The 14,794-nt window shown below is 39.3% G+C and overlaps 1 protein-coding gene and 1 long non-coding RNA gene across 2 annotated transcripts; both read left to right on the forward strand.

Moving 5' to 3' along the window:
• Nucleotides 1–1,484: 1,484 nt before the first annotated feature.
• Nucleotides 1,485–11,623, forward strand: LOC119025447 (acyl-CoA-binding protein-like). Its single transcript, XM_037109005.1, has 4 exons — nucleotides 1,485–1,645; nucleotides 3,561–3,678; nucleotides 4,015–4,077; nucleotides 11,202–11,623. The coding sequence occupies exons 1-4, from the start codon at nucleotides 1,631–1,633 to the stop codon at nucleotides 11,273–11,275; spliced, it is 270 nt and encodes an 89-aa protein (XP_036964900.1). The 5' UTR covers nucleotides 1,485–1,630; the 3' UTR covers nucleotides 11,276–11,623.
• LOC119025448 lies at nucleotides 5,639–7,899 on the forward strand. Its single transcript, XR_005076823.1, has 2 exons — nucleotides 5,639–7,325; nucleotides 7,769–7,899. It is a non-coding gene; the product is annotated as an uncharacterized LOC119025448 (long non-coding RNA).
• Nucleotides 11,624–14,794: the final 3,171 nt, after the last annotated feature.

Below are 14,794 nucleotides of genomic sequence, written 5' to 3' on the forward strand. Positions count from 1 at the left end.
GAATATGGTGGCTTATGTTATGTTGCCAATTGTCATTTTTGTGCTGGTTTATAGTTTAACCATTAGTGAGGTAGCTGTTACATTTCCCTGCACCAGCTGTTTTATCCCCTGTTGAAGTGCACTCTGCTGGACAAACTATATCATTACACCAATTTTAAATTACCCCAAGCATGTTTTTCTGCCATATAGTTGTTAAATATAAGGTTTTCATATTGGACAATATGCGCTGATATCAATATATCTGTATTAGGCTAAAATCAGCCGATGAAATCAGCCAACAGATAAATCGGTCGGGCTCTACTGTTTTACACAATGTTCATTGTGTGTTCTTCAAGGAATTCAGATGGTAAACAATTCCAAGGGGTCATGTGGGTCATGTAACTTAAAATAACCATGCTTGAAGTGTATTGTGAGAAACATAAGAAAACCCTGCCTGCATAAATTCAGTCCACTGCATACAATTTATATATGTATTTACTCATTACTTTAATACAGTTATAAAGAGACAATTGTAGTAGGGAGAGATAACTGGATAAAATGGAATTGTAGAATTAGAAATGCCACAGTTATGGTTAAGGTGTCCTGCAACAACAAAGAAACAGCAAGAGAGGATCTATTATTGGAAATCTCTCCTCATCTCATCTTATTTTCTTTTCCGCTTATCCATGAGGGTCGTGGACAATTGATAGATAGATAGATAGATAGATAGATAGATAGATAGATAGATAGATAGATAGATAGATAGATAGATAGATAGATAGATAGATAGATAGATAGATAGATAGATAGATAGATAGATAGATAGATAGATAGATAGATAGATAGATAGATAGATAGATAGATAGATAGATAGATAGATAGATAGGATTGATGGAAATATATATGATAGTGCTGAGACTGCAAAGACTTGGCATCAATGTGCAGTTTTGCTCAGTTCCTGCTCATGTAGAGGGTAATGAGAAAACAGTTGAGGTTGCTAAAAGAACACTGAAAATAAATGATGATGATATTATGATAGATCAAGTCTTTATTTAATGGAAAGGTTTGTGTTGGATAAATGTGATGGTAGTACTTAAGGTTACTGAAAATGCTGAACATGTCATGAAATGTAGCAAATATGATGTATAGTGAGTGCAGTTAACTACATAGTAGAATATATGAACAAGGGTTTGTATCTCCTAAGAGTTTGGAAAGGGTATTAGGCATGAATGACAAAATGAGGGAATTCTACAAGGATCTCATCATTTCTCTGAAAGATAAAGGTTTAAATTGTAAGATATAGTATCTGTAATGTATTAAATATTATTTTTTTTTTTTAAAAAAATGATTTGTTTGCTTGTTTTTGTTAATGCAGTTGAGAAGAAGAAGAAGAAGAAGAAGAAGAAGAAGAAGAAGAAGAAGAAGAAGAAGAAGAAGAAGAAGAAGAAGAAGAAGAAGAAATAACTTCTGCTGTTAATGACCTGTGGAGGGCAGCAATACGCCTTGGCCGTGCGTTGACTGCCGGAAACACGAAAGAAGAAGTACGGTAGCGGTCCATGATGGGAGGGACTGTAGCAGCGGTCCCTTAACCGTCCACTAAGTCGTCTGTCTGCGGAGAGCCTAGCTCGCTTTGTCGGAATCGCAACTAAATATGGCTGATCTTCAGGTGTGTATAGATTTAGTTAGCAACTTTAAGGTTTTTTAGAGCTGATGTTATCCCGCTGCGTCCCTTGAGATAAACACTGAAGGACGCCGTTTGCTCTTCTACCGGTTTAGTCAGCTAACCAAACTTAAAGTGAGCCTCGGGTCCAGCTTCCTCAAGTGCGCACATGGAAGCCTGACTGACCAAAGAGCACTTTCAAACGACACTTGATAGAAGTCACAGGGGGCTGTCATTGGCTGCTCGCTAACGTTAACTAAATCTTGGATAAAGTCTTGTTATTGGGCTGTGGTGGTGGGACCGTTACCCTCTCCTTTTCTGTCCACGAAACACTAAAGTTTATTTGAAATGTTAACTGTTTTACATCTGGTTTGTAATATCTGATAACAGTCTGGATGACCTCAGGGTTGATATAATCTGGTCGAAATGAGTAAGATTGGTCATTTAAAATCTAAGTATTCGACTCAAAAAAAAAAAAAAAAAAAAATCAACATGGCTGCTGATGAAGGATTGACTATTGTGTAAGGAAAAGCTCATGTCTGGCCTCAGTATACAGACTTCTCCCTAACCTTTGCCCTAAAGCAGTCCAGTAGGGACATATCCATGAGCTCCACAACATTCTGGCAAATTCTCGGATTTAGTTGCGCACTCCTGTTGCTGTTTATTTTCATCCGGATTAGCCTTTTTCCTCTAGTTTTTCCCATGCATTTATTCAGACATGAGTTGAGGGAGAGACAGGGGACGACCCTGGTTAGAGGCGGAGGTTGGCGCACCTTTGCCCTACTCTGTGGTCAGTCCATCCTGGGCACATTCTGGGCACAGTCTGACCTGGTCCTCCCCTCTGGCCAAGTTTGTACAGAGTTGCACAGGGTTTGAATGTAACTGAAATCTTTATTTTTTTAAAACATATGAAATCACTAAAGACTAGTGCATATGAAAACAGGCAATTCTAATGACATGTTCCAAAAGGAGTGGGAAGAAATGTAAATGTATCTATGTCATTTGAATCATGATATGGCATAACTGTTGTCTTTTTCTGGTTTTCAAGTCTGCATAACAGTAAATTGATGTGATTTTCTAAACTTAGCAGACTGTTCTACTTGTTCTAATACTTGCCTTTACAGACTTTGTCATTATATCCACATAATGGATGATTATTTATCAAAAACTCATTGTGTTAACAGTTTTGTGAAATTACAAGTAGTTATTCCTACAATATTGTTACAGTAACAATATCAATGTATTTGATTAAAATTATCATCACATTTGATTTTGTCATCCAGTCCTGGTATCACAATATTATTTTAAACCATATTGTCCAGCTCTACTCTCTGTACTGCCAACAGAAGTCAAGGTTGTCACATTTCATTTTACACTTTGACATATTGTAGATAACAGCATTTGCCATTTTACAGGTCTACAGCTCAGTGTTGTTTATGTGATTGCAAATAAATACAGTATTTGCTTCACTCTATTTGAGTACTTCAATTTAGTTAGAGCATTTGGAGTGATCTTTCCTGTAATGTTGTCAGACATTTAAAATAACAGCCAGTGGACTGCCTCAGCTTGCAGCCACAGTGGGGTCAGCAATGTAAATCCTCAAGGGACACTTTGATCAACAGGCTGTTTGAGGTAAAAGCAAGCACTTTTTAGTAGAAATACTGTAGTTTGTTGATCAAAGTTTCCCTCAAAGATTACATTGCTGACCCCGTTGTGGCTGCCAGCTGAGGCGATCTACTGGGTTGATTCCAAATCTTTTTGTACTTTTTAAAAAACCAGGGCCCAGGATTAAAAAATAGGATAAAAAAAAAACAAAAAACACTGGGACTTTACACAAGCTTGACTGGCAACCTGCTGTAGTCCATGGGAATTAACGGAGATTTACATTCACATTGTTCTGAAGTTGTCTTGTTCTTTGAAGGCTAAATTTGATACAGCAGCCGCTGAGATAAAGCAGCTGAAGGCGAAGCCGACAGATGAAGAGATGCTGCAGGTCTACTCCCTGTTCAAGCAAGCCACCGTGGGTGATGTCAACACAGGTGCGACAGAACAGTCTGCTGTAAACTCTTCAGCACTCTAGTGTTGTCGCTGTCATGTCCAGTTGTTATAGATTGACATAAGTCTAAAGAAGTAGTTACTAAACCACAACACCCTTTCATTTTTTCAAAGTTCCGATAGCAGATCTCTTGGTCAGCTGTTTGTCTTCCTGTATAGAGCAATGATAAGAAAAGAATTTATATTCTTTATCACTTGCTGACAGTCGTTCATTGGATACCTTTTTAACGGTGTAAAGTAAAAGGCCAGCCACTTGGCTCCTTTTTTAGCCAACGTGTTTAATTTACTTTAAGCTGACTTTGTCATTCTTCTGCCTGAAGGTCGTCCAGGGATGTTTGATTTCACTGGGAAAGCTAAATGGGATGCCTGGGAGAAGCAGAAAGGTACATGTTCAGTTTGTCAATACGTCTGTTTTGAGAGAGAGCGAGAGAGAGAGAGAGACTTCTGTCATTCTTTAAAATAATCTATTTACAAATAAATATGGTCATCAGACACAGACAAATCAATAAATAAGTACACAGTAAAATTACAATAACTCCTCAGAAGAGAACAGCTGGCTTTCCTTCACAGAGCATAACACATCGCTTTGAGCCCACATCAGGCTGAACTCATCCACATCCACATTCATTTCTCTATAATGATTAAAATCGATCATTATTCTGGCTTTGACCATCTTTTAGAACAACAGTGTCAGATTAATGTCTACTGAGTGGTTAATTTTCCTCTTCCTACTCACATACACAGACATCTTTGCTTGTCCCAAATTTGATTTAGCTTGTTGACATTTGAGTTTGGCCGATCTTTTGTACTTGACACCCCAAATGAACAGTTGTCTGGAGAAAATTTCCCCCATTTATTTTAAACAATTTCTTCAACAAGACGAACAACGGTGCCAGACGCACACACTCTGAAAAACAGTGGAACACAGTTTCTTTGTGAGGACAGAACGGACAAGCATCACTGATGCTGCTGTTAATTACAGTCAGGAAAGCATTGATATCGCACCATGTAAGAGCCTCCACTGTATGTCGGCTAGCCTCTTTGTTAGCGGGGGCTTATACAAACTACTCCAGGCAGGTTTGACATCACCTCCCAAGTGCAGGTGACCTCGCCAAGGTGTGTCAATGCGTTCATTAAGCTTGTTTTTGTTAAGACCCTTCACCATCATTTTATACACAGCTTTACCTTTGACATCTTGTGGGTTTAACAGAGTACAACTCTTCTCCTCAAATAAAAAAAACACAAAAAAAAACAGTACAGTTGCCAAACCTGGGATGAACACCTAAGGGAGGAAAAGGATCGCCAGCATAAGGCACAGTCACACTGTGACAGTAGGTTTCTAACAGGACACATCCGTGTCCAGTCAGACAGTGTCTCCAGTGTCCAAGGAGCTGCTTGATAATCCTCACTGATTGTATTCCCAGGCTTGCTGCTTGTGCAGCTGCATTGTTCAAATCCGATCCAGCAATGTCCACCACAGATCTGAGAGCTAAAATCCTTGTTCTGTAGAACAATTCAGTCGCTGCCGGTCCCACCCAGCAGGGGGCTTTAGTCTCTCCTTCACCAGTGTTTGCCACACTGTGAAGACACCACAGTAGAAGGATGGTAGAGTCTAAAGTTTCAAAGACTGTACAATGAGTTCTGTTGTCCCAGACCACCAAAGTGTTGTAGGACCTTGTGTGCAGGCAGTCTCCATACCAAGTCTATAGGACCATACAGCAGAGGGCAACCCTCTGGGACTTCTAGGTATTCAGTTAAGGCAGTGGTGTCAAACTGATCCAGTAAAGGGCCATGTGGCTGCAGGTTTTCATTCCAACCAAGCAAGAACACACCTGATTTGGATCAGCCAACCAATCAGCTAACTAAGCAAGAACACACCTGATTTGGATCAGGTGTGTTCTTGCTGAGTTAAGGCCTAAGAAAATATATTGAAATATTTTTTGTGTACTCCAAATAAATGTATTGTATTATATATTATTTACTTATTTATTTGTTTTTATTCATTGAAATAAGATGAATTATTTGTAGATTTGGCTATTATAAACTTGGACTCACTTGTCTTGGCACACAGTGGGTTAATATAACGGAAACAAGAAATGGACCAATCACAATTTTTCTTGTGTTGGTACCTGGGTAAATTACTACCCCTGCAGGGCCTTCGGTAGCAGCAATGAAGGCCTGTGTAATTCAAGTGGATGTTGAATGTGGCATGAATTTGACATTGACAGGTGTCTTAGCCAGTCATATTTCGCCGAGTTGAGGGCGGGATCATTTCATGGCATCTTCTGGACATTCACAAATACCTAGCATGACCGTGTAAGGCGACCCGTGAAAGAGAGTGAGGAGAAGAGAGAACAAACAGGAGACAAATAGACCTTATGAAATGGCGGCAGTTGGTAGTGAAGAAAAGTGTTATCACTGGATCTATTGAAACTCCATTTTCAAGATTTCCTTTTCAGGATAAACTTGAAATTGTCCAGAAAAGGTCGACCATCACCCGCCTTACCAGGATTTGTGCAATCTAGCGAGAGCCACCAGAGGCATTTTCAAGCTAGCGGCTACAGCCAAGCTGCAGTGATACCTCCACTGGATAAAACTACTGATAAACAGCTGATAAAACTACTGATAAACAACTGTTACTCTTATTGCTAATGTGTTCAGATGGAATATATTTCAAGGGAATAGACTTTTTACTTTCATTCCAGCCAAACATTCAGTACCAGTACAGTACCTTTATTTTTATTATTTTCAACACTGTAGATTGATACTGAAGACATCAAAACTATGAAGGAACGCATGGAATTATGTAGTAAACGAAAAAGTGTTAATCAAACCATAATATGCTTTATATTTTAGATTCTCCAAAGTAGCCACTGTTTGCTTTGATGACAGCTTTGTACACTCTTGGCATTCTCTCAGTCAGCTTCATGAGGTAGTCACTTGGAATGGTTTTCAGTTAACAGGTGTGTCTTGTCAAGAGTAACTTGTGGAATTTCTTGCCTTCTTATGTTTGAGACTATCACTTGTGTTATGCAGAGGTGGTGTTGGTACACAGTTCTATATAGTTTTGATGTCTTCAATATTAATCTACAATGTTGAAAATAATGAAAATAAAGAAAAAACATTGAATGAGAAGGTGTGTCCTAACGTTTGACTGGTACTGTATAGTGGTGCAACGGATCATCATTGATCCATGATCCGTTCCGATCATTATTTTCGGTTCAGCGCGCACACGTGATCTGCGGATTGATTTCTGAAAAAAAACGTTGTGTGTATGTTCAATCCACACACTCGTAAAGTGCAGCGTGGTCATGGTGAGTGGAGGAACAGAGGAGCTTGTAGGCAGTGTAGCACAAGAGAGCCATGTGACAGTGGAAACACATCAAGCATGGCCACGCATTTCAAGCGACATCACCCCGGTGTTTCACTGACAGGAGTGAAAACGAAGACTGCTCAACAACCGCTTGTCACCGCGGCATTTAAGCCTCTGTCTTCCCCCACACAGGATTCGGACTCTGAGTCTTCCTGTGCCTCTGTTTGCTTCTCATTCCCCAGACCCTGTCCCTTTCTTTGCCTGAAGCTCTCTAGAATTGTTTCTTAGTTTCCTTTTCAGATGTGGCACGTTTGAAAGGTAATCCTCATCCCTTATTTCACAGTCACTCCCTTCCACTGTTTCTTCCACCACCACTCTGTTACCTGCACTCATTTTTTGTCTTTGTCTTTTCCTCTCCTGTCTCCTCCTGCCCTCCCACACTCACCTGGCTATAGTGGTCATCCTCATCTACCATCTCCACCTACACCTGCTTCCCGTGTTCATTACCTGCTTCCTCCTGCACCTCCAGCTATTCATTCTGTTCCCCACCTACTCCCTCCCCCGTCTCTCCCCACCTGCCTCCTCCTGTACCTCTACCTGCACCTGTCTCTCCTGTCCCTCACCTCAATGCCACGGCGCATCGAGGCAGTGATTAAGGCAAAGGGATTCCCAACTAATTATTGAAGATTGACATATCGTTTTGAAAGTACCATATTTTGATTGATTTGGTGTGATCCTAATTTATTTCTTTTTTTTTCCAGCAAAAACTGAGAAGTAAATGGTGATTTCTTCACAGTATTCTAATTTTATGAATTCCTGTTTTCGTGGGTTTTATGAGCTGGAAGCCCAAATTATGTACAAATAAATAAATAAATACTTGAAATTGTTTAAATTGTGGGCCCTGAATCTATAATCTATGAAAGTTTAACTTTTTTAATGGAATTATGGAAATAAATAAACTTTTCCATAATATTCTAATTTTTTGGAAAGGGTCTGTATATAGCCATTTATGCTAATTGTACTTCATATTGTCTAAATGATAAAAGGTTAGCTGTTTTTGTAGTGTTTTTTATTTACATGTGTCAGTGGAGAAAAAAAAAACAGAACTAAGTTTGTAAAGATATAAAATGGAGTCCTCTCTGTTACTAATCTTAGGCACAGTGCAAAATAATATTACATTAGTTTCTAAAGTTATAAGAAGGTATTCCTCCTCTCTGTTGATATGCTTTAATCAGTGGTGTGTCAGTTGACCTAGATATGAAGTGTCCTAAGTGCAACATCATACAGGCCTACCATTATAGATAAATGAGTCAAGCACTTAAAACATCTTGGTTGCAGCTGTTCCCAATGGCATTGAAAAATGACTGGGGAACACCTTTGATGCTGTGCAGAGGACAGGGTTAGGCAATGATGGGAATTACAATAATCATATTATGTCTTTTAAAATCATACACCCCCCTTCTCTGTTGCCAGACATAACCATTACCTTATCAAAAACAAATATCCAGCATACAACACAAGGTCCAGCTGCAAAAATTCCATTACTTGCAGGATCTTAGCCGATCCAGCATTTGTGCTCATGTCCCCAGTCTCCACAAAACCCAGAGCCCTTTCCTTTGACAGGCAGAACATTGCCCGTAAGAACAAACTGTGGCCTGCCTGTCAGGTAGTCAGTAATCCAGGAGATCACTGTGTTGTCTGCACCCATCACCCGCAGCTTCTTCCCCAGTAGCAGTGGCTGAATGGTGTTAAAAGCACTGGAGAAATCAAAGAATGTGATTCTCACAGTACCTCCTCCACCATCCAGATGCAAATGGGTTCGTTGCAGCAGGTAAATGACAGTGTCATCAACTCCCATGTGTGAGTTGTGTGAGTGAAGCCATGTCTCTGTGAAACACAACACACTGCACTCACGATATTCCCTCTGAGTCTTTATCAGTGCGGCGAGCTTGTCCGTCTTATTCCCCAGAGACCTCACGTTCCCCATGACAATCGCTGGTACAGCCAGTCTGTGTCTCCTCTTCTTCGCCCTCCATTTCACTCCGGCTCTGCAGCTCCGGCGTCTCCTTCACAGCTCCTTCGGTACCTCAGGCCTGGCTACAGGCAGCAGTGCAGATCTACACAGTGCAATCAGCTGGTCGCGTGTGTAAACAATGCGCTCAATTATGTGCTCCTGACACTCTGTTGCCAGGGCTAGCAGAAACATCATACAAAATGCAAAATGCCACAAAAGTTTAAAAAAAGAAAAGTGTCCGTCTTCTCTTGGACTCTGGAGAAGAGTTGCCAAAAATGACCAAAAATTCACAACCAAAATCAAAACAGAGCTACAAAACAAACTACAAAAACTTGGAAAAACCCATGGGAGGTGTTGCAACAGGCTGCCACCTAGTATGGCACCATAGCAACATTTTCATAAGTGGTAGCTGGGCAGCAAAATCAAATATCACAGAACCAAATAGGCTTTAGTTTGATATTGATATTGCAGCAATAATCATCAGTAATATGGTTATAATGGCTAGGTGGTAAATACAAGTAGAACAGTCTGGTTAGTTCAGAAAATTACATCACTGTAACAAACAGTGATGTAATCATCACCACATCTCACACACAACCCTGCTCTTGGTTGGGGGGGTAACAAAAGGGTCTCCATGTCTTAATTGGGGCGGCTGCAGCTCAGGAGGTAGAGTGGGGTTGTCTAGTAATTGGAATGTTGCTGGTTAGAATCCCTGACTCCCCCAGCTGCATGACTCCTTAACACTGTAACCCAAATTGTTCCTGATGAGCAGTTGGCACCTTGCATGGCAGCCTCTGCCATCACTGTATGAAGGTGTGTATGAATGGATGAATATGACAGGTGTTGTAAAGCACTTTGAGCGCTCTGGAAAAGTAGACTAGAAAAGTGGTGTAGAAATGCAAGTCCATTTATAAAGGTTTTCAGATTCAGTGCTCTCTCGCTCGTCTCACTCTGTCTTGCTAACCTAGCTTGGCATTGTCTTCCTCTCGTTTTATTTACCACCCAAGGTGCTAAATGTAAATAAGCAACATTTATTATAACAACAGCTTTGGCAACCATGTCACATGTATATGCATGCGCACAAGATGGAATTCAGAGATGCTCATAATTTTGACATTTTTGATGTATAATGCCCAGTTGTAATTCTGCCTTAATTTGGGGTAAAAACATAGTAGAAAGGATTTATGTGCACAGGCAAAGGTAAAGAAATGTGTTACTCTCATGTTCCAGTGTATAGTAATGTAGGGTTTGGCAGTGAATGTGATTACACCATCACGTTCTGCAGCATTGATTCATCAAAGAAACCCACACCGTTTCTTTCTCTGGGCCAATGGGCAATCCTCTGTTATTATTTAATAAATGTTGGACACATATATATGGTCAGTCAATAAATCATTGTATTACACCACATAAAAACGCAGATGATAACTCTTGAATAAATGGCTATAACTTGCTTAGGAAAGGTCAGATGTAGACAAAAAAAGGACTGAAACATCCACATCTTGTTAAATAAAAAAAAATCAGAGGGGTTTGTTTGAGTTCACAGTAAATAAAGAAAATAACTTAAGAACTATCTTTTGACCACCGGACAAAGTAAATGTAAAATTGTGACTTTAAACCAAACTTTAAGCCATACTGAACCTTCAGGTTCTTTTGAGTCAAATAATGAACTGCGAGAATGGGGTAGGAAAAACAAATATATACAGCAGAGTCAGGCCCCCCAAAAATTGTTGTCAGTCTTTGAAGGAACTTATTGTCCTTACTGTAGCCAAGCTGCACACTTTCCTGTGTAATAATTATTTGAAACATGTGCACCTGATGTGCACCTTATCAGGATAAAATGTTGGCTCATTAACAGCCTGTCAGATTGCTTGTGTGTGTTGTACTGTCTGTGCTATAGCAATGTTGCTGTTTCCAGAGGTCTACACTTAATTCTTGTAGAAATGCAGTCATGTACAATCCAGTAAATGTTCACTTTTGAGTTCAGTGTTATTGTAACCCCCCAAAACGATTGTCAAACTAATGCAAATGCAGTTCAGGATTTTTGTGACACACACCAGACAGACTGTGAGTTCCAGGGACCACACAGCGCATGCAACGCTGAGAAGGTTATTGTTTAAATTAGGAAGAGTGCCAGTTTATTCATTTATTTGTCTTCATGTATTTTTATTCATTAACAGGCAAGAGCAAAGAGGATGCCATGGAAGAGTACATCAACCTGGTGGTGGAATTGAAGAACAAGTATGGATTCTAATGTCACATGATGACTGGTCGGGCAAAATGATGGATGGCCTGAGTGCACTGGCTGAGACCACTACCAGTCTGTCTTCCTCTAATTGTTGTGAAATGCCTTCAAACCCAAAGATTGTGTCCTCCGTAACACCTGTGAATGCCTAGTGGGCTGCTTGTGATCACAATATGGAGCTGGTTTGTATAACTATGATGTATGATCAGAAACTTAATTAAGAGTCCTACCATTTCAACATAAAATCATTAATATCTGAGTGCTGCGTTTGGTCTACTCTGAATTTCTGATATATTCTAGTTTCACAGATAATATTTGTATTCTTTTCATGAAATCATAAACAAAACTTAAACTGTTTTGTAATTTGTCTTTTTTTTAGGTGTGTTTAGTGTTAATATGTCCAACTTTGTTGTCCTTGAGATCCCAAGTCTGCACCAGATGTTGTATTTTGAAAATTTACCAGATGCTCTCTGCTGTTCCACTGTCTGACGTCATACCTGGCAGGCTCGTTTGCAATCTGGTGGTAAGGTGTGGTGAACAAAGGACAAATGAAACTTTCCCACCTTAAAGAGGTGCTTTACACTTTTTGGGTTTTTGCCTTTCCTTTATTGTGTTCTGTAGCACTTTGTGCACGTAAAAAGTCTGCAAAGTGAAAAAACCTGAAGTCCACTGTAAACAGAAGTTTTCTTGAAAGATCAAGAAATGGGTATTCCAATCCATGAAATAAAGGTAGAACCAGTGGATATTTGGTAATTCTATGAATTTCTGTGAAATCTAATACAAACAAAGTTTTGTTTTCAAAACAGACATGCTGCATCTTAACAGTCAATACAGTATGCTGTTGCATTACTTTATTTTATTTATTTTTTTCTCTTGCACTACTTTATAATCCATAAACCATGCAATCATCAAAAATGAATGAAATGTTGTTCATTTGAACATATGAAAAACATTTTAATTGTCATTGAGGGTCATAAAACAAAATCATGTGTGGCACCACTCGGTAAGAGCATAATGAAGCTATAATGAAGCTAAAGACCGTCATAGCTGCCAATATCAGTATGTGATCATAAAGTAGTCTCTTCTCATCTATCTGTCACAACGTGTGTTGACATTGCACTGACTGAAGGCTGAGACATACACGGGAACCTTTAATTTGAAGAGCACAGCACAAATATAATTGATAAAGCACACTAGCCAATCAGAGGCAATGGGGTACGGAAGGCCCACCCACCAATGGAAACTAAATATTGAGTGGTAAATTTGTTATGTCAGTATGAACAAAAGAAAAGAAATTGAGCCATATTGGTTTGGTTTGGTTCTGTGTTTAGAAAAACAACCTGTGTTACAAGTGTGTCATTTATACCAAAAAAAAACAAATGGTCAAAATGTACTTTGGTCAAATGGACATTTAAGATTTAATTTTCAAATGATTTGCATTATTTGACTCATAAATACAATTAATGATAGATCATCCAAACTGCTTTTTCATTTTTTTCTTCAAGACTGCTCATTTTATGACACAACTAAAAAGAAAACAAAAAGGACATTGCTTTTTCGTTTTCATGCCCACCCCTCGCAAAAAAGTGTGCATAATTCAAATGGAATTTGCAATCCCAAGTGGTGCAGGAGAGTGACGTCAGTGGCCTCTTCTTCTTCAGTACCCAGTCTGACCGTGCTACACCTCTAATACTTTAGGGGGCGGTGTGCATATTTGATGCTGGAGCAAGAGACAAGAAGAGAGTGTGAAGGTTGTCTTGGTATCATAGTCTGTGTGATACATGTCAGAAACAGCAGGAAAATCCCCCCCCCCCCCCCCCACTCTCTCCCTCTCTGGAGACCTCCACTGTGAGGTCGCTACCGCTGCAGGCTCCACTCTCAGGCCACCTCCACTGTCAGGACCGGAAATGGATGGGCTACATTTCAAAATAAAATCGCGAATGCACTTCCGGTTGAATCTTTTTCCTCAAAAATGCATTAATTAGTAAACAATATGACCTACAAGCTATCAATTCCTTGTCTATGGAAGGTGTCGTTTTTATTTATATAGTAAACTTTTGTTTGTCATTTTTGTTCTGTGTTTTCCTTTGATATTGCGCATGAGCCCGAACATGGGCATTTTGATTTATTCTGTCCAAATCTAGGACAAAATGCCATTCATAACCTGTATTAATTCAAAGAAAAAATACAGTGTTTGAATTGGACAACTGATGCATTAGCCTTGGTCTTTTTCAAAACACTTGTCATTAATGATTGCCATATATGTAGACTAACTGCCTCATTTTACAACTTAGCCATTACGAAAAACAAACAGTGGGTGATATGACTCTGGGCTCAATTGTCTATTTGTAGCCTACTATAAAGCTGAGGATCTTGAAAGGAGAAGGTCAAATAGCTAATCAGTGAAAACAATGGAGGGCAGGAATAACATTGCTCAGTGCACAACATTTTCTTTAAAGTCATTACTCATATTCATAAGCAAACATTTCATAAGATGTCATGGGCCTATACATTTTATTGTGTACTATACAGTATATACAGTACTTTGCTGCTTTTTCATTATTCAATTTTGACTTATTGCACTGCTCTTTTTCTACATGTTTTTTACAATATGTTTTTCTGTTGTATTATTCAATATTTTTCTTCTTAACCACCATATATTTCATGTTTGGTTCTATGACTGTGCTAATTATGTTCTTGTGCTGCTGGAACACCTGAAAAAAAAAGTACACCTAAATACTACCCTCACTCTTGATATCTATGGTATAATCCAAGTGAATTATTAAGTGATCAATGAAAAAAAAACATCCACCAAGTCACAACATGATCAAATGTTCTATAGCCCTTTATTCCTGAACACAATAAACTCATTCATCTGTGTGATATTCACAATAGTCCAAATACTTTCTTTGGTCCATTATTTCTCCGCAGAATTTCCACCATCAGTGTTGTCCAAAATTGGAACTTGAAGGGCTCCAGGATTGCTTCCTTTTCATGCTCATCCACTTCACGACTAACATGTCAGCTCATCTAGGAAGACATCATCCCAGTGCCACGATATAAAATAAAAGGCCCTCCCGCAAACGTTTCAGCAACACGGTAATTCCTGCACTTTATGAAGACACCTGACGACGAGTTGTTAAAGAGCTGTCTGACATAGTCTGTGTAGTGCTTACTAGTGATGGATGGACCTCCAGGGCTACTGAAGGTTTCCTGACTGTGACTGACCATTAAATTACATTAGTGACAGTGCATGACTATTTATTCTTAGCATTTGTTAAAGACAACTTTCTTTGCCAAATAAATGAAAAGCATGTTGGAACTAGCAATATCACCTCTCTTGCAGTGCCAGAATCGACCTACTTTTAACCCCAGACTGTCACAATGATGTATCGAATGTCAGACTGCCTCATTCTTTCAGTTTTTACCTGACTATACAAGACATAATTTATTTTCCTAATGATATGCGTTTACGAAACAAAAACCGTGACTACAAAACTGTGATATGAACCGAACTGTGGATTTTGT

This window comes from Acanthopagrus latus, chromosome 9 (genome assembly GCF_904848185.1).
Source record: "Acanthopagrus latus isolate v.2019 chromosome 9, fAcaLat1.1, whole genome shotgun sequence".
Taxonomy (NCBI): Eukaryota; Metazoa; Chordata; class Actinopteri; order Spariformes; family Sparidae; genus Acanthopagrus; species Acanthopagrus latus.

Excerpts from the sequence above, each read along its gene's own strand:
- LOC119025447 (XM_037109005.1), top strand. Across the intron at positions 3,679-4,014 it reads CGTGGGTGATGTCAACACAG|GTCGTCCAGGGATGTTTGAT; the intron begins GTGCGACAGAAC and ends TTCTGCCTGAAG. Across the intron at positions 4,078-11,201 it reads TGCCTGGGAGAAGCAGAAAG|GCAAGAGCAAAGAGGATGCC; the intron begins GTACATGTTCAG and ends ATTCATTAACAG.